At 52.3% G+C, this 19448-nt stretch overlaps 1 protein-coding gene across 1 annotated transcript in view; it reads left to right on the forward strand.

The window, feature by feature from the left end:
* The first annotated feature begins 294 nt into the window (after nucleotides 1-294).
* Nucleotides 295-19448, forward strand: part of PLEKHO2 (pleckstrin homology domain containing O2) — a 30078-nt gene continuing 10924 nt past the window's right edge. The window contains exons 1-3 of the mRNA XM_075432279.1: nucleotides 295-372; nucleotides 5921-6073; nucleotides 13184-13300. Coding sequence (XP_075288394.1) covers nucleotides 364-372; nucleotides 5921-6073; nucleotides 13184-13300 — 279 coding nt within the window. The 5' untranslated portion in view covers nucleotides 295-363. The remainder of the gene's footprint in view (nucleotides 373-5920; nucleotides 6074-13183; nucleotides 13301-19448) is intronic.

The raw sequence follows: 19448 nt of genomic DNA on the forward strand, positions 1-19448 counted from the left end.
ACCGCCTGTCCCCAGGGACCGCGCTCATCCCCCGGAGCCGTCCCCTCGGGCTCGGTGCCACCCTCCCTCCCCCGGCCCCAGCCCGTCCCGGGGGCTCCCGGCTCCGGCGGCGGGTGGGGCCGGGGGGGGGGCCGGGCCGGGCGGTGCGGGGCCATCCCCGCCTCCTCGCCCGCAGCGCCGGAGCCGCCGGAAACCCGGCGTTTGCTGCTGCTGCCGCTCCCCGAGAAGTTGGTGCGGAGGAGAGAGCCGCGGGGCCCGGCTCGGCCCGGCTCGGCATGCCCGCCCGCCCGGAGCCCAGCGGGGCGGCGGGGCGGCCGCGGAGCCCCTGAGCCGGCGGCGAGCAGCGACCGGCCCCGGCCCGCCATGGAGCAAGTGAGTGCGGCCGGGGCCGGAGGGGACGGGACCGGACCCCCGGGGCGGGACGGGGCTGGACGGGACCCCCGGGACGGGACGGGACCCCCGGGGCTGGAAGGGACCCCCGTGGCAGGACGGGACCCCCGGGGCGGGACGGGGCTTGACGGGACCCCCGGGGCCGGAGGGAACCCCCGGGACGGGACCCCCGGGGCTGGACAGGGCCCCCGGGGCGGGACGTGGCTGGACGGGACCCCCGGGGCCGGAGGGAACCCCCGGGACGGGACGGGACCCCCGGGGCTGGACGGGACCCCCGGGACGGGACACCCGGGACCCCCGGGGCTGGACGGGACCCCCGGGACGGGACGGGACGCCCGGGGCTGGACGGGACCCCCGGGACGGGACACCCGGGACCCCCGGGGCTGGACGGGACCCCCGGGACGGGACAGGGCAGGACGGGACCCCCGGGACGAGACGGAAGCCGGTCGCTGCCACCAGCTGGGAAGTGGGGCGGAGGACGGTTACCGGCCACTTTGGGCTTTATATTTTTTGGGTGGTCCCCACCAGCGCTGGGACATCCCCTGGCCCTGCTCCGGCCGGGTCCCGCAGTGCAGGGGGCAGAGATGGAGACCCGGAGGCTGGGGGTCCCCTTTCCCCAGAAGCCCCCCGTTGCCGGCGGTCTCCGGGGCAGAGCATCCCGAGAGCAATTCGGGTTTTAAACTTTCTCACCGGCTGGGTGAGGCTGACGGGCCGGAGGACGAGCGCTGGCAGACTCGGGCTTGTTGAAATGCCACGCTTGCTCAGGCCACCTTGTGCTGACTCTTGCTGGGGTGTTGTACTTCCGTACTGGAGCTGGGCCTCGGTCAGACCACAAGCTTGGCCATGTCCACATACCTAGCAGCCTTCCTCAAGCCTGTCCTCCTCCTCCTCCTCCTCCATCTCCGCCTGGGACGGGTTTTACTCTGAGAAGGGCCAGCGGTGCTTCTCCTGCACGTCTAGGTTTTCGCGTCCGTGGGGTCACACCCCAATAATCCATCCCCACGCGGATTGATTAAGATGCCACAAATTTGTTAGCAAGTTAAACAGGTCGCTTTCTCCCCTCGTCTGGCTGCGCATTCGTTCCAGCTCCCTCTCCTGAAGTCAGGTTTCGCTGCTCATGCACAAAGAAAGCTCCCGGCAGGGCGGGCTTCAGGCTCTAGCACCAGCGATGCCGGTAGCTGCGGCTTGTCTCTCCCCCCACCCCCCCCTTATTTCAGCTCCCCACATTTTGTGGCAGGAATGAGAGCTTTTTTAACCGCGGGGAAACTGCAAAGCAGCCCAAGTTGGTAGCGACTGAGAGTTGCTGTTCTCCGCCGGCATCCATGAAATTAATCCACGGCAGAGAAACTGCTTCCAGCTGGCGTCCGCGCTGAGCCAGCGCCCGCGGCCGAAGGGGCTTCGCACCCACCCCAGCCCTCGCAGAGGTCCCTGGAGTTCGGGGCCGAGGAGAACTGGCAGGGCTCCATCTGCCCCGCTGCCTGCCCAGCACAGGCCCACCGGCCGCTCTTTGTTAACGATGAAGGGATCGTTCGGTGATCACTTTTCAGATGCAGCTTCCCAAGTTTCACGTGGACCCGAGCGGTTGATTTCCAGGGAGATGGTTTTGCTCCTGCGGGTCAGGGAGAGGTAGAAGCGCTAACAGCCGGGCTTGGAAGATAACATGGAAAGGGAGAAAAAGAGTGGAGGGCTGGAGATGCGGGTTTTCTCCGGGGAGGCGTTCATCGGTGCCTTGCTGGAGAGGAGCATGCCATAAATGAGTTGCTTGCTTTAAATGAAGTTACTGTAACTGGGTAAGATGCTTCTGTGCACTATACGTAACTTGGAAAGGCACCACCACAATTCAGCTGTTGGGTTTTTTTTAGTTAAAGACATGAAAAGTAGGTGGCTTTTTGGGCCCTTAAAATACAGGGGCAGGGGAGGGGAGAAGTAACCACCTAATTGTTAAAGCTGTCCTGTCCTCCTAATTTGACATCTCTACTGAGCTGTGAAACGTGAGTCTAAAGCAGGCTTGAAGAGGGAAACTCGTGTTTCACTTCTAATGCCACCGTGATATAAATTGCAAAAATGACCCGTGTGGATTGGTTTTGGGAGCGATGCCTTCGGCGTGAGCCAGCAACGGGATAACTCCGTTCTTCCCTTGTTTACGCTGGCTCGCTTGGCTGATGCCAGTGGGTTTCTTCTCATGGATTTACACCAACGTCAGGAATGAATCCAGCCCGAGAACATCCCGGAAAGGCTCTCTTACTATTTTGTGCAGGAGGAAAACCCACATAAACAACAGCAACTCATCTTTTTGTGCCGTGCTCTGGTTTTAGTCATGGAATCGCAGGCAGAGAGCGCAGGACAGACACAAAGCCCTGCTCTCGGTGCCCTTCCCTGGCCAACCTCCCCTCACCAATTCGAGGCAGGGCTGGCGTGAACCAGCCATAAAAATAATCCGCAAAAATGTCAGGCTCCGGCTCCGAGACTCCTCCGGCTCCAGGACTCCTCTTGCTTTTGCAGGAACAAATGGTCAAGTTGCATCATCTGATTTTTTTTTTAACCTGCGGGCGAGGGATTACAACAACAACACCCGCATCTTGCAAGGTGCTGCATGCGTGCCAGGCAGGAGCTGCTGACCCAGAGCTCCCAGCACCCGCAGAGCGCAGGATCGCACCCATCACATCGGGCTTGTGGCAGGGTCCGGAGGAGGCACCAGGCAGCTCAGGCTCAGGCGGTTCCTGGCACAGTGCGAGGGGCAGAGTCCTTTGCTCATGGCTGCTGTCGTCTGCTGAGTTGTGGCTGCTGTCATAGCGGAGGGCTATGAGGATGATGAAGGGACTGGAGCATCTCTGCTGTGAGGAAAGGCTGAGGGAGCTGGGCTTGTTCAGCCTGGAGAAGAGAAGGCTGAGAGAGGACCTTAGAAATGCTTATAAATGTCTGCAGGGTGGGTGTCAGGAGGATGGGGCCAGACTCTTTTCAGTGGTGCCCAGCAACAGGACAAGGGGCAACGGGCACAAACTGAAGCAGAGGAAGTTCCAGCTGAACCTGAGGAAGAACTTCTTCCCTCTGAGGGTGACGGAGCCCTGGCCCAGGCTGCCCAGGGAGGCTGTGGAGTCTCCTTCTCTGGAGATATTCCAGCCCCGCCTGGACGTGGTGCTGTGCAGCCTGCTCTGGGTGACCCTGGTTGGGCAGGGGGTTGGGCTGGGTGAGCCACGGAGGTCCCTTCCAGCCCCTGCCATGCTGGGATTCAGTGATTCTATGGTTGTTTTTTCCGAGGCAGATGTTAAATGCTGTGTCTTCACAGGGAGTACTTTTATTTTAAAACCAGGAGAGACAGGGTAGTTTTCACTCTGCAGAGCACCAGGAGAGGCCGCGGATAGACATTATATGCCGTGTGATTTCAGATAGCCTTTCTGCCAGGTGGGGAAAAAGAGCAGGAAAACATCATCTGCAAAGCAAAAAAGCACTTAAGGAGTAAAAACATTCGGGCAGTTGTTGGTCTGGAGTCACTCGACTCAACTCTTCGTACAGCTACATCCATGCAAAATTGCTACAAGGGAGGTTAAAGTCCATGCCCAGTTATATAAAAATGACATCAAAAGGGTGCTCGATCAGGAAACCAGCAGGTCTATATTTGTACTGCAATTAATGTTTGCTGAAGTCGCAGATCACAACTGAATACAACTTCCTGGCAACCTAAAAAGTCAAGTTTAAAAAAAAACCACGCAATACCCCTCGTTTCCCGGAAAACTTTTTCATGCTCTGTCATCCTGTATTGTGGCCGTTTCAAACGCGGCTCGGTACAATCGAAAGAACTTCTGTGAAGGGTGCCAAGGACGTTACAGGTTTCCGCTTGATTTTCTTTTAGGTGATGCACGGTTTATTTGAGTTTCTTGCTCCCAGTCTGCACCTGAGCCTACAAGCAAAGCTAAGCCTCTTCCCAACCTCAGTGGGAATTGGGATAAATGCGAGTGCATGGTGTATTTAATCTGTTTTTCCTCTTTTTATGGGTGCAAGTTCCCTCTTCAGAGTAACAGCTTGCCCTGATGGCAGCTGCTGTCCAAGGGTGTGTTCGCTGGGAGTTTGGTGCATGAGAACAGATTTATTAGCAAGGCTTTCCTCTGAATTTTTGGAGCTCGTCCGTATGCGCTCGCTCTGTCCTGGCCGTGGGAGTGTCCAGCTCCGACTCCTTTCCGTGCATGTGGGATTTCCTCATGTTTTGAAACATGGTGTCTGAGCTCCAGCCGCTCGCGTTTGTTTTGTTTGGGGTTTTTTTTCCTAGGAGAAAAGGTTTCATTCAGCAGCCAGCAAGGGCCTTTCGGGGATGGTTGGGGCTCTGCCTTTGTCGTGCATCCTTGGTTTGTGCAAACACGCGGGCTTTCTGCAGCGGGATTGCTGCTATTACAGATGGGGACGTGGAGGAAACCGAGTCTGCGGGGACAGGGGGGGGTCCTGGGAGGGTGCTGGAGGATTTGGCGTTGGCCTCTCCTTACAAGTCACAAGGTCGGCAGGGTGTTTGTGTAACAGGATTTGGCTCAGTGAGGAATTCCCCTCGCCTCGCTCCAGGGAAAGAGGCTTATTGAGGGGTCCACAGGGTGCTGGGGGCAGTGGGGTGCTCCGCGGGAAGGGAAACGGGGATCCTGCCTTTGCAAAGGCTCTTCCAGCGCGCCGGAGGGGAGGGAAACTCATCTCTAACCGAGTCTGCTGGTGAAGGCAGTCAGCTAAGAAGCCTGGCTGCCCCCGCTCCCCGTCTTAGGTTTCCTGTCTCCGATTGATGAGAATATCGATATTGGGTATTTCTGATGTTTTTTTCAAAGCAGGGGAGTTATGCATCTCCTGGTTTTTACCAGGCCTGGAAAGCCAGCAGCCCCCCAGTGCAGGACAAACAGCAAGGGGCTAAAGGCAGGAAAAGAGAAACCCCACTCTTGGTGCTGCCGTTTCTGCCGGTCCTTCCCTCTGCCTACAAACCACGAAGGAGCCTGCCAGGAACATTTTAGTGTGGATGTGATGAAGTCCTGGCCCTCGTGCTGTGGATTTGCCCATGGGAGTTGGTTTCAGGGCGATGACCAAACAGAGACCTAGAGGAGAAGCTTGCAGAAGTGGCCATGGGCTAAAATATGAGTATTGCTACTGATGCCAGCAGGATCCATCCTGCTGGGGTTCATCAGGGAGCTGGAGAAGCAAAGCGAAGAGGAGAGGGTGCTCCTTTTCAAGGTGCACTTGGTGCACAAGCAAGTGGCAAGTACCTGCACAGAGAGTGGAGCAGACCACAAGGGAAGCAGAGGAGCAAGGTGGACTTCCTGCCATCCCAACAGTGTCCCCAGGCATGGCCAGGGTCTGTGCCCGCTCCCTGGTTCTGTGGGAGCTCCGGGGTGGGATCTGATTGAGGTTTCCTCTGGAAGATGACAGTCTTTTCCCTTCTGATGTGGTGGGGATGGAGAATGTTTGGTAGGTGCTGAGGACTTGTCTGGGCAGGCTTTCTGGTGACCTTCATTAAATGGATGGAAAGTGCTTTTGATGTAATTCTTTCTCCCTTCTGTCCTTGCAGGATACAAAGGAGGAGGTCTCGGAGAAACCAAAGTCTGCTCCGACCGCAGAGAAATATGGCTGGATTAAGAAAAGCAGTGGGGGGCTCCTGGGATTGTGGAAGGATCGTTACATCCAGCTACAGAAAACTCAGCTCGTGGTCTATGAGGATGAGGTATGGTCACAGCTAATGGCCTGAAATGACGGGAAGGATCAGGCCCTTGGTGACACACGTTCCTGCATTTTTCACTCTTCCCTCCAGCCCACTCCTTTCAAAAGGGCTTCTCCAGTTATCTCCAGGAAGGGTAAATGCTATAAAGAAGAGGCAACAGCTGCATTTTGGAGTGTGTTATAGATCATAAGTATTTTAGCCAGTAAATATTTTGACAGTGCCATTGCTAAAAAAAAAAAATGAAAATGGGGGCAGGACATCCTGTGAGAAGGCGAACAGAGCAGCACTTCGGGCGGAAGCAGGATATGCGCTGTGCGTTTTTGGCGTCGAAAGGATAAAAGTGGATTGTAGCAGGCTGACTTCCCACCTGCCGCTTGAGGGAACGGCAGGCGACCCGGCAGCTGTTTGGCACCCCTCGAGCAGCTCAAATTGTTGCTAGCCAGACTCTTCAGGGTTTCGTTCAGCCACTGATAGATGCAGGGTGAGATTGTGAGTGCTTGCTGTCCTACTTAAGCATGGACACGGTCTGCATTTGGCTCATCTTTTCCTTTTACTTGAGCCAGTACTGAGCAAAGGACCCCTGGGAGCCTTGTCCTGGACTTCCCTAGATAAACTGCATGCCTTAAGTTCATGGCCTCGTTTAGAGCTGTTTCCAGTCAAATGAGAAATAAGAGCCAAGCCAAATCTGTCCTGCATTTTCATGCAAGAAGAATGAAAAGCGTGGGGCTGGTCCAGCCGGGCTGCAGAGGTGGCTCTTTCCTGAGTCAGGCCCTCGATTCCTGGGCTAGAAAAGGCTTCTGTGAGCGCAGAGTTTCCCCTGAAAGTTCGAAATCACAGTGCAGAGCATAAGCTACAACCCAGAGAGGTCTGAGGTCAGGGGTGGGTAAGTCTAAGGCCTGCTGGTTTATGGTGGTTTGAAGTTTGTGTATGCATCAGGACGGAGCAGCATTTCTCACCGCGTGGTCTGCGCGAGGACCGCGTGCCTGCGCGGTGTCTGACACAAGGGGATCTGGGTCGTTCGTGGGCATGGGGATAATATAAAACCAAAAATTATGTAAAGCTTCACGTGCAGTGTGTCAAGGGAAGAAGAATGGGGAAATGTTTCAGCAGCTGCATTGCTGCGATGGTTTCAGGAACAACAGGGCTGACAAATGAGTTTGGTTCTCTTTTTTTAAAAATATACTGTTGCTTAATAAAGATTTGTTATGAACAGTTTAGGTTAAAGGGTATTACCTCCTCCCGTATGCTGAACCCTCCTGCTCCTCCCGAATCCCAAAACTTTCTGGAGGCGTTTGTTCTTACTTTTGAAATGTCCTGAAGAGTGCAAGAATGCTGAAATGAGAAGTCGTTGTCAGGTGACGAGCAGCCTGGAAGGCAGGCGAAGCGGTGGGGGTTTCTCTTACGCAGAGAGACGCAGCCTGGTCCTGCCAACCGGTGACTCTCGGCAGATTGCTTCCCAGTGCCCCAGACACCTGTTGAGTCCTGCTGAAGCTCCAGGAACTCGCAGATTCAAAATCTATAAACATGACGCAGGTTTTTTTAAAGGGCATGCCTTTAAAAACAAGATATATAGAGGCTCTCATTACCACAAGGGAAAAGGAGGCTTTTAAAGTAAGATTAATTTTCACAGACATTCAGGAGAAGGAAAAATCCCAATCATTTAAAGGGTTATTTTATTATCTCAACAAGGAAAATGGCATTTGTAACAAGCAGGCATAATGTTTTCTGGTAGCCTGCGGATTGTGGTAGCATCCTGTAATAAATTGCATCTGTAAGCTACAGTAGCTACAAGGTCCCATTATTGTAAATAAGGGATCATGTTAATATCTATAGGCTATTAAACTGGCTCACAGTGAAGTCAAATGTCTTAGGAGAGGAAATTGCTACAAAATTATCTGGTAGCACAATAGGATAGCGTGTGGTTGTGCAGACTTACTACAGGGGAACTAAAGGAAATGGCAATTTTCTGTACTCAGGAGGGGTCCCATTGCCACAGAATTGAGGCAGTTCGTGCTTATTACTGTATTTATCTTCCTTTAATGTGAGTTAGGGCAGTGTTGCTGTCTCCATCTTACAATTGGGGAACTGAGTTTTCGAGACGGGAAGGGCCTTGCCCAATGTCAAAGGAGACTCTGTGGTGGCTTGGATTTCTGGAGCTCCAGCTGCCGGTTTCCCCACTGGACCTTCTGCATGTACCTGCCCTGCTTTGTGTGACCCTGGAGCCAGACACAGCATCCCAGACCGTCAGCAGGCTGCAACATTTTCAAACGGATTGTTCAGTGCTTGCTGAATTTGAGCCCTAGGAAAAGAAAGGAGATAAAGCTTCAGGCAACAGAAATATAAGCAGCTTTCTGTATGTATCACAGAATGACAGAACATTAGGGGTTGGAAGGGACCTCTGTGGGTCACCCAGCCCAACCCCCTGCCGAAGCAGGGTCACCCAGAGCAGGCTGCACAGCACCGCGTCCAGGCGGGTCTGGAATATCTCCAGAGAAGGAGACTCCACAACCTCCCTGGGCAGCCTGGGCCAGGGCTCCGTCACCCTCAGAGGGAAGAAGTTCTTCCTCGTGTTCAGCTGGAACTTCCTCCCCTTCAGTTTGTGCCCGTTGCCCCTTGTCCTGTCGCTGGGCACCACTGGAAAGAGTCTGGCCCCGTCCTCCTGACCCCCACCCTGCAGATATTTATCGGCATTTCTAAGGTCCCCTCGCAGCCTTCTCTTCTCCAGGCTGAACAAGCCCAGCTCCCTCAGCCTCTCCTCGTAGGAGAGATGCTCCAGTCCCCTCCTCATCCTTGTAGCCCTCCGCTGGACTCTCTCCAGCAGCTCCTCATCTTTCTTGAACTGAGGAGCCCAGAACTTGACACAGTATCCATCCTAAATGTGTTAAAGGGGAGGGAGGTCAGCTTCCATGTGGGAGGGCAGGTTTAGAAGCTGAATGTTTCAACTGGTCTGAACCCATCAGATTTCCAGGAACTGAGCTAGCGACTTGTACACATGGTGCTTTGATCAGTCCCTCATGTGCTGGAACCCTTCAGGACAAGGTGCTAATACTGCCTTTAGCAGTTGTTTCATATGCAGGCACGCTTGTTTATGCAAGTGCAGGAGGTTGGCTGCACTTGTAGCTGAGTTTTGTGCGTGCAAAACAAGGGCAGAGAGATGGCCAGCACACGATTCAGGCAGTAGTGTCGTACCGTGTCACTGGAAAGTACGGTCTGAGCAGAACACAAATACTGAATTTATCATCATCAATAGCAATCTTGGAATGTGCTCTTGGCCTGCCCTGGGAGCGTCTTTCCCACACTGCATCTGTTAGTCAGGCTTTGGGTTTGGTTTAGAGCGGAGCTGCCTCCCAAAGGCAGATTGCAAACAGCGATTGTATTACCTGGAGCAGATGGGGGGTGAAAGTCATCCCACCGGGCTTCGGGTTTCTTTCGGCGGATGTGAAATGCAGGGAGATGGGTTTCTTGTTATTTGCTGTGCCACCATCGACAGCACCCTACATCTGTACCCTCACGTAAACGAAGAACCAAGCGTGGAGCTTATTTTTTAACGGGGTTTCTTGTCTTCTTGTCTCTGCATATTCTTGCTAGAATAAAACTGAAGCCTTGCAAAGCTACAGAGAGCATCTGAAGAGCAGGCAATCCCGTGCAGAGACCACACAGATCAATACCACCGCTCTATGGGCTAGAGAGCATCAGTCTTGCGTTTGGGGTTTTTTCCCTAAACAGTGTGGCTAGTGGTTAGAGTTGGGGTTTTTTTTTTGTTGTTTTGGAGGCTTTTAGAAGTGTATTATTTGACAGGGGGGGAAAAAAACCTGCTAGACAAAGAGCCTTCTGGAGACCAGAGGATCCACTCAGCATTGAACAGTTGTGCAGTTAATATCTGCATTTTGCCCCTGGTAAAGCGATAGCAATGTATGCCCAGAAGTGGTTTATTAAAATGCTTTGAGATCCTCAGATGGAGAAGTAAATTATCATTTCAGGCAGTCTAGACATGGTACACTGAGGGTCACAGCCCAGGAATGTGCGTCAGTGAAGAAGAGGTCTTTGCTGGAAATTTTACCATCGTATAAATAAAAATTTCAGTGGGGTTTTTCTTCCCCTTTTTATCAACTTTTCTTTAAGGAAATTGTTTGCCAAGTGCGATTTTTTGGTTAAGCACATGCATTAATACATGTAGGTGTTGAGTGATTTTCTTCTGAAGGGCCAAGCTTACAGACACATACAGGTTTGTTGCAGCGTCTGCTCCGCAAATAACGAGTGGAATTGGCTTTCTGCATTAATTCATGAATGTAGGGGTTTCTGTACCAGGATTTTAAGCATCTTCTTGATTGTCTCTTACAACAAGCACAAAAGCAATTTAAAAAACAAGCCCTAAAATCTGAAGGGTGGTCTGAAGGGAATTCCCTACCTTGATTGGCAACAAACGCAGCTCCTTGGGACAACCCTGCGAGCTGTGTGCTGCAGGGAGGTGCGACCGCCGAGTGAGGACTCAACCTTCGTGTCTCAGGATGAAGTAAAAGGATTGCTTTAACTTTTTCGTATACTAGAGACCAAATCGAGTGGGAGCTTGTCCAAAACATGTGTCTGAGACCTGCGTGTCGGGGCGGGACCCTGGAAGCGACCGTGTCTCTGCGTGATGTTGAGTATCCCAGGGGGTTGAAAGGACCTGGAGACCTGCGGCAGGGTCGGGCTCTTCGGTCTTTATCTTAGTGGTGCAGGACAAACATAAAGGATCTCTTTGTGACCCAGGTAGGCTCGCAGAGAGGGGATGGCCGCTTGCCAAAGGTAAAACAGAGACAAAAGCCCCATTCTGGCGCTCCCTGAGCTCAGATGCTTTTCCTTTGCCTTCAGACATGGAGTTTTCTTATTTCTCTGGCTGCTTGCTTCCCCACCCTCCTTCAACTTACTTGAGAAGTTCAGGTCTCTGAGATGAAGGAGCCATAGCTTGCACAGTCAAGCCAGTGCCCATGGGAGGCAGGGTCCTGCATGTCCCCATCCTTGCTGCCCTTGTTCCCTGGGAGGAGAGGGGCAGCTGGAAGGCAAAGCGACGATGTCACGGCAAAACCACAGCTCTCCACCCTGCCAAGTCCTTCTTGTCCCCCAGCTTGGTGCTCCGCTGTTCTGAGGAAGCTGGCGTGGGATCAGAGGAAAGGTTCCCCTCCAAGAGGCAGGAAGGGTGGCATGGACAAGGAGGGTGACACAGAGCCACGGGGCTCTGCTGGGGACAGAGCCACTCTCGAGAGCCGGGAGGGTGGGCTGGAGTCTGCGTGCTGGTCTCTGGTCGGAGCGCTGCCAAGCCGCCTACGTCCCCAGCCCAGCAAACCTTCGCGTCAGGGCTGGTAACCGCACCGGCCGTGCGGCAGTGCTGTGATGTGGGCGGTCGCCCACCAAAGGCCGGGATGAGATCACCCATCCCCGAGGCGTGTATTCCTGACCTCACCCTCCTCTGTCATTTGCTGGCCGCGGAGGGGTTATTATTTCCGTCCCCGTCCTTTTGCAGTGACATTGCGGTGGCAGGATTGCAGCAGGAGCCTTGTGCCTTCAAAGGGCTCAGAACATCAGCAGGATTTTATCTGCTAGGTTTTAGGTTTGGGCAGGATTCGTCTCCTCCTCCTTGTATACATTTTCCCAGTTTTCTGATCACGTTCACCTACTCAGTATTAAATGAAATAAACAGTAATGTCATTATAATAATAAACCTAAATTAGATCCAGACATCCCTCAGTGGCTCCAAACCTGCTCTGCGTACTGGCATCAGCCCTGCTGGGCCCCCATCCCCAGACAGGAGGGCTAAAAAACCCTAAACACAGCCTGAGCTCTGCGCGCTGACTTAAATGTCGAGCGGTAAAGGGAGGAAATTCCCCGCAGCCCACTTCCCTCTGAACTCTCCATTCCCTGCCTCCAGCCACGCAGCAGCTTCCTGACTACGACACATTTCCTCGTCCCACACCCCCTCCCCGCTACAGGAATTGCTAAATACAAACTCATACGGCTACGAGGAGCTGCCTTGGGAGCGGAGCCTGCGCCGGGGATGGTCGTGGCCAGCGGTTTTAATTTAGGATGGTAATAGTGAGGTTCATGAGGCATGCTGACTGTAGCACTTTACCGGCAAGAACTGCTCTGTGATTCTCACTGCTTATTTGCGTAGTACTTAGGAAAAGGGAGCTTTGGTCTCTTCTGGGCTACCGAGACATGAAGAATATTATCTGCCCAGAGTTACGCTGCGATTCCTATTAGGGATGGTGCTCCGCAGCTGAACTGAGCCACGCACCACGTGTGGAATTTTAGTTATGTTACTGGGAGAAATGAGCCAAGATCGCGGACGGCAGTCATCAGTGGAGATACACCAGAGATAAATATTCCCCGCTGAGACGCTGGCCCTGGCAGTTTTGCTGGCTGTACGGGACCGTATTTCCAATCCTAAGCGTTCTGACAGCTCCGAGCGTGGCTGCAAGAGGAGGGTGTCCCAGTCGCACGTGGCTCCCGCTGACCTTGCTGAGGCTCCACGCGGTGGCAGGGCTCACCTCTCATCTCTGCTCTGCCTTGGGCTTCCTGGGGGGCTGCTTGGGCCGTTGTGATGCTTGTGTCGTCTTCCCTGTGTAAAAGCAGAATAATATCTCCTGCATTGGTTGCGGGGAGGGGGAGGCAGTGTCGCCAAGCTGAGGGGAAGCCTGGGGAGTGCTCTGACATCATGCCAGGAAGGTTTATAAAAGTGCATCATGTTATTCCTCTGTCCTGTGCTAGGACGGACAGCACACTCTCAGCCTTTGACTGGGGCAGGATGATGGGCAAAGACCTTCCCACCTTGTTTTGGGCTGCAGATCCCTGGATGAGGCCAATAGAGATGGCAGAGGCTGGTGTTACTGTCCTCAACGTGTTATTCGCTCAGCCACTGTGGACCACTAGCCACAAATTGTCCTGTAGCTTAAAGACTACAGTGTTTTCTTAGTGAGATGCCAGTCTGATTCATGGGGGCTTGCTGTCTACATGCAGGTTATTTTTAAGGCAGAAGAGCTTTTAGACAGATGCAAGGGGAAGACACGCAGAGTTTGATGGTATATGATTGATTTCAATGCCTTCTATTCATAATAATGTTTCATTCCTTCTCTGCAGGATGAACAGAAGTGCATAGAAACAGTGGAACTGGAGAGTTATGACAAGTGCCAGGAACTGCGTGCGCTACTAAAAAAGAAAAACCGTTTCATTTTAATCCGCTCCCCGGGTAAGAAGGTAGGATTGCCTTTCTCATCACCCTCAAGTCTGCAGACTCCAAAATGAGTTCCCAGGCAGCTGCACCCAGAGCAGATGAAAGGCTCTGAGGTTTAGCTCTTTGGCAGTGGGGAGACACGACCTATAGCTGTGAATGGTCTATGGTGTAGAAGGAGGAACACTACTGCCTTGTAGACATTCTCCTTGTGATGGGGAAAGAGTCTTCCTGCGACTGAACTTCTTCCTCTTGACATTTTTCCTGCCTGATCGTTTTCTTTTTTCCAGTACTCCCTGAGCAGTGGAGAATGACCATTCCCTGTGGCTTCCCCATGTGCTCTGGGTGAGGAAGTGTCCCTGTCCCAGCTGTATGTGCTGTAGCTTTGCTCAAACTCCAGTTAAATCAGTGATCCTGATCCATGTACTGAGACATTGCTGGAGCTGAAACCGTTGATCTGAGAAACTCAAGTGCAAAGTTACTTGCAGCCAGACGGTTCCTAGGAGAAAAGATTTCTTTCGCAGGAATCATAAAACTCTACATCTTTAGCGTCCTGCACAGCACCTGGTTAGATCCAGAACCTAACAACCAGGCTGGCTTTGCAAAGAAGCAGTACATCCATCTGAGCACTGCCTGTGTGCAAGGAAAGGCTTGGCTTACTTCCAACGTGGGTCCATCATCACTACACATACTTTGGGAGTTCTCCGTAGTTCCTACTTACACACTATCCGTTTCAGCATCTTTATGGTATAGGATGCTTCTGTTGCTCGGAGGCATCACACTTTAACTTACATTCTAATTTAAACGTGATTTTATTGGCATCAGAGATCTTATTAAAGCTCTCCATGCAAATCTGACAGGTTGCGAGGGACAAAATATATTCAGTTCCATAAGAATGTGAACAGGCAAAAATACCAACTTGCCTGCATTCCCTCATCTCCATTTTGTTTAAATAAATGGAGATTGTTTAGTCCTTGTTGTCACTATTGCTTATTCTTTCACTCCAGTCACTTAGTGTTTATTCGTGTAATAAGACCTCAGCCGAGTTCAGAGCATCATTGTCCTAAACTTCATTCAGAACAGCAAAACAAGGACTGTCCTTCCCCAAAACACTCCCATGGACCAGGGTGGGGTGAAGAGAGAAGGTGAATGATGGCAGTTTTGCAAGTAGGTGCAGTCTGTATCGGGTAGAAAAGTGATATTAAGCACCATGCACCAAGGTGATGGTAGCCTGGAAATTTGCACCCTGGGCTAGTGAGCTCCTGCTCAGCACCAGATCACAGAGCACTGAGTCTCTCCAGTCTAAGTGGAGGTTTAACGTTTGTTTTGTAACTTGATTCATCAGAAATAATGTAAATTTTAGATCAAAAGTGGCTAACCCTGGCAGGCTTGGTGTATTTTCTGGAGGCTGGCTCCATAACTACAAGTGCACACCGACTCCCAGCGAGGCGAATAAAAGCCTGTGTGCTCAGAGATGGGCGGCATAGCAAGAATTATTATTATTATCTGCAAGTATGTTACTTAGAGAGGCGAAGCGTGTAATAGCTGCATCTGTCTCCACACTACTGCAGGAATCAACACAGGGTGTGAGACCTGTTCCGAAGCCTTTCATTTCTTGCTAGGAGAAAGATATGCCCAAACGCGACCCCAAAAGGAGAATTTCATGCCTGTGGCACGTTGGCAAGTTTACAGCTCCCCTGTTTTTCATGCCACTGATTAAATGGAGACGTAGATACAGGCTACTTTTTAGAAGGCCCTTTAGGTGAAAGGAAGGGCTTTTATAAATGAAAAGTTCCCTGTTTGTAGCTCCCCCTCCCACCCTCCTTTTGGCTGGGAATCTGGTGAGGGTGTTGACACACAACATACTTTGGCAGATGTTAGAGCAGGCTGCAATTACGAGGCCAATGTACACAACTGTCCTTCTTCTGTTTTGAAATCGCAGCTGCGGCGGCGATATGTATCAGCTAAACGTTTTCCATTCGGGAGGCTTGCTGCCATCCACAGTTTAAAATCACCCTGCAAGCTGCCTTGCCAAGCCTTGGCAGATCTTGGTGGGGTTTTTTTGCCCCCTCTCTTGAGCACAGTGCTGAGTAATGCAGAAAGCTGGTGAGTTTGTGGGACTTGTGAACAAGCTAGGAAAGGCCATTGCTGTTTCAGTGCACAAACAGGAGTTTCCCTGATGCCAACAGGGGTAGGGGAATCCCAGTTTAAATCTTGGATGGGATATGCTTGAGGAGCAGAGGACATGAATCAGTCAGTTAAAACTACTCTGCAGCTAGAGTTGCACCCGAATATATAAGCTGCCTTGCTAAACACTGGTCGTTGATGGATGTACCCCAGATTCTGCTGGCCCTGCTCACAAGGATGACAGTTTTGTTAAGCTGTGACAATATGAGCATGTCACACACCTGCACTGGTGTGGAGCTGAGACAAAGTGCTGCTAGAAGTGTGCAAGAGAAATCTCAAATGCTTCGTTCCACCCGCAGCAATCGAATGAAAACTGTTGCATGGAGACGGCTGAGCTTGTAAGACAGCGCAGCAGCCTTGGCCTGGAGACTTTAAAATGTAATCACGATGCAAAAATCAGTGTGAATGATGCTTGGTGTAAACTGCCTAGAGACTACAGAGTTTGGCACAAGTCTGATATTCAGTGGGTCTGAAAGCCTTCAGCTGCAGGGAAGTGTGAAGAATGGGAAGAAGGAGGGTGGTAGTAAGGGGAAGGGTCCACGAGCAAGCACGGCAGCTCCCCACGCGTCCTTTCCTAGCACGGCCATGCACAAACTCCGCACCTGCGGTCAGGGATGGAAACTGCCGTTGCTGTTTTTTCCCTCAGTCACCTTTGGAGGTACCTGCAGGTGCCTTCGTCAGGGGCCCAGCCTGGAAGCTGCAGTGGATCACAGTGATTTGCCCTGTGCCCAGAGGAGTCTGCTCCTGGGGTCTGCCAGTTTGGCAGGGATGCTGCGTGATTCCCAGGGATGCGGTAGCTCTTGGTTCAGCTGCAGAAAACCGCAAGAATCCCCTAACTGGCAGTCCCTTGGCTTCCACTTTTCCCTCCATAATCTAACCTGACAGAGTCATGTCGAAGAAGGCAGGACATGACCTCACATCTGGCAGATAGCCTTTGGTGCACTCTTGGTAGTTTAAGATGTTACTGACCCAGCTCTGCTCTGGCTTCTGTTGGAGGTGACCACCCCATACCAGAAGTCAGCAGAAGGGAACACATTCCCACACCTAAACCAGCAGTTCACAAGCGGTTCACAGTCCAGTTTAGCCCAATCCCACTGAACTGAAGCCAACACCAGGCTTTGCACTGAAACAGCTGAGGAGCGGGCACAGGTTTCTGTTGCCCACCTCTGCTGCAGATCAGGAGCATCTAGCAGAATGGCTCAGCGAGGAGCTAGTGTTGGTAAAGGTCTTAAACTTCAGCTACACGGTTCTGCAGAACTTGTCTGTTAAATCTTTTAGCGCAGATACAACAGAATGACCCCAGGAACACTTCCCTTTCCTGGCAAGCAGGGTCAGCATAGCCAGAAGACTGTCACTGCTTGAAGAGACTGGCATCTCGGAGAAGACAAGGAGCAATCAGGGAGGCTGTGCTCGCTGCCGTTACGGACAGTGACCTGCGTGTGAGCCTCTTGTTGCCTGACATCTAGCCAGTGATTCAGCAGGAGCTGACTGGCCGTACTGTGCTCTGAGTTAACTGGCAGTAAATTGCGTAGTCTGGATTCATGGCTTACAATGGTCACTATCACATTAGGTTTAGCCATGACAGCTTTTCCTGGCACACCAGCCTGTTGTTTACGGCATGACTCAGTCTCAGCTGGCTTAGCAAGAAGGAGAGCAAAAGTGCCTGCTGCCCTCTTAGATTTGGTGTCACTGGCTCTCTATCTTAAACTGCAGCAGGAGAACAGACCTAGCTTAACGTTTTGTGGGGAGTATCCATCTTCAGGTGCATCCTCTTTATCTGTGAATACTCAAATGAGTAAAAATACAGACAAGATGAATTCATTTGTTCCTTGTTTGCAGAGGACCTGGGGGTCTCAGACTAGTGTACAGAGCCCCAGTGGCAGGCAGGACTGCGACCAGCTCCTCCGGCTCCTTTTTGCGTCTCTTCCGCAGCTGTCTGCTTTATAGAGGGTGTCAACACTCCTCTCCCCAGAGCCGTGGCCGAGGACGCGAGCCACGGGTGGATGCAGACAGACAAGGGGCTGTGAGGCAACAGTGAGTCTGGCTGGCGGCATCCTGGGCACCAGCCTCAGAGCCCCAGGAGCCCGAGTCTTCCATGGTATCTGTGGGTATTGTTCTAAAAAGGAGAAAATAAGTTTTCAAACAAAGATAACTGGGCATACTGGGAGCCTTGAGGCTGCCGCTCTGTGTCACAGCCCCAGGGACTTGTGCAAGCAGGGAGCGGGGCTGCAGCGGCGTGAGACTGGCATTGCCCATGCTGCCCCGTGGCAGGGAGCAGGGTCCCACGCAGAGTGCTGCTTGTCCTCCCTCGCCCAGCCCTGCGGGGAATGGAGGGCTCTTTCTGCTGCCGCCTTGGGAGCGTCTTTCCACGAGTCCTTTTCCCTCACCACCCGTTGGGTCTGCGTCGGAGGCCGCAGCGGTAGGTCAGCGTTACGCTGTGTGGCACAGAGTTGCATGGCAGGGCGTTGCGTGCCAAAGGGGCATCTCAGCTTCTCGTTACTGACAAACGATCCCCCCGAGGATTCGCTCTGCCCTGCCGCAGGGTTGCTGACACCAGCGCTTAGTCACAGTCTCTTTATTCGGGGGCCGAGAATGAGGCACAGAAAGCGGCGTTGGAAGAGGCAGCATGAAGTGAGGCAGGAATCCTTCCCTTGAACAACATGTACAGAGATTTCTAAACCCTGGTGCAAGCTGCCAGGTCTTTGCCAGGCAGCGCAGCAGCTCAGCTGCTCACAAGTAGGGCTTTCTCATAAGCTTTTATAATTACAAAGCTTTGGGGCAAAATCGTTTCCGAACAAAAAATGTTTTTAAGCACACACAAAAACAGGCCTGCTTGGACTAAAACAAAATCTGGCTGTCGCTCTGTTTTGGAGCCTTGCCTTCCCTTAGGTTCCCTGGTTAGTGGTGGCCCTTCTGCACCCCAGACAAAGGGCTCTTTTTTCCAGAGGGCTGTGGTTCAGGCCCTAACCTCTCCTCTGAGCTCTCAGGAAGACATGTGGTCCCGTCACCTTATGTGCAAACTAATCGAATAAATAATCTTTCTCCAGATTGCTTCTTAACTCCCTGCTTGCCGTGCTGGTTGTGAGAGTCTGGCACTTTGTTGCTGTGATGTGCAGATGTAAAATCTTGGCACTGAAGCGGAATAAATGCAGCAGGGAAGGGCAGTTGGTTGCTAGCAAAACACCAGGAGTGGGTGCAAGGAGATCAGGCTTTCGTTCTGCAGAGTTTCTGATGGTACCTTCAGAAGTTGCTGAGACCCAGAACGGTTGCTGCTTTGTTGTGCCACAGACAAAGCAGGGAGCTGCGAAGAGCATTCGACTGTCACTCAGCATTAGCTTCATCACCCTCATTTTATGTAGTCGCTGTTTTATATAGACATGGCTGTGATTTCAGAATGCGGGGCCTCATTTACAAAAAGGCTGGGACTACAGCTGCTCTTGAAGGCAATGGGAAGGTGCAGAATACCTATAGGATGTTAAATACTCAAAAAAACCATTCCAAACAAGAGCCCGCTAGTATGTGTTTTGAATGAGCCTCTCTGTAGCTCACCTCCTCACCTGTAAGAGACGGGTAATTTCAGTTGCTCTGAAAAGCAATTTGTGAAGCCCCCAGATACTGTAGTGCCAAGCAGCAAAGGAAAGATTGTTGGGGGAATCAGTAGTTCTGTTTTCAGGGCAGGGCTTGAGCAGAGCACAATCAATAAGATGTGTTGACCCACGAGGATAAAGCACACGATGGGGTAGCTCAGTGCAAAGTGCCGCCCCTGTTGTTAGGGATGGTGCTTGGAGGAACGTGCACAGCAGGCTGAGTTAGGACTGCCCCGGCAACGTTGGAATTGTCTAATTTTTAAGTGCTTGATTTTGCAACTTTGATGATGTGCTTCAGCACAAGAGTATTTCTGTGTGCCTGTGCAGTGCGGATTAGGGCGCTGCATGGAGCTGTTTGGATCCAAGCCCGTCTGCCACAGAGCCACCTGTAATGTGGAGA

This window comes from Opisthocomus hoazin, chromosome 10 (assembly GCF_030867145.1).
Source record: "Opisthocomus hoazin isolate bOpiHoa1 chromosome 10, bOpiHoa1.hap1, whole genome shotgun sequence".
Classification (NCBI taxonomy): domain Eukaryota; kingdom Metazoa; phylum Chordata; class Aves; order Opisthocomiformes; family Opisthocomidae; genus Opisthocomus; species Opisthocomus hoazin.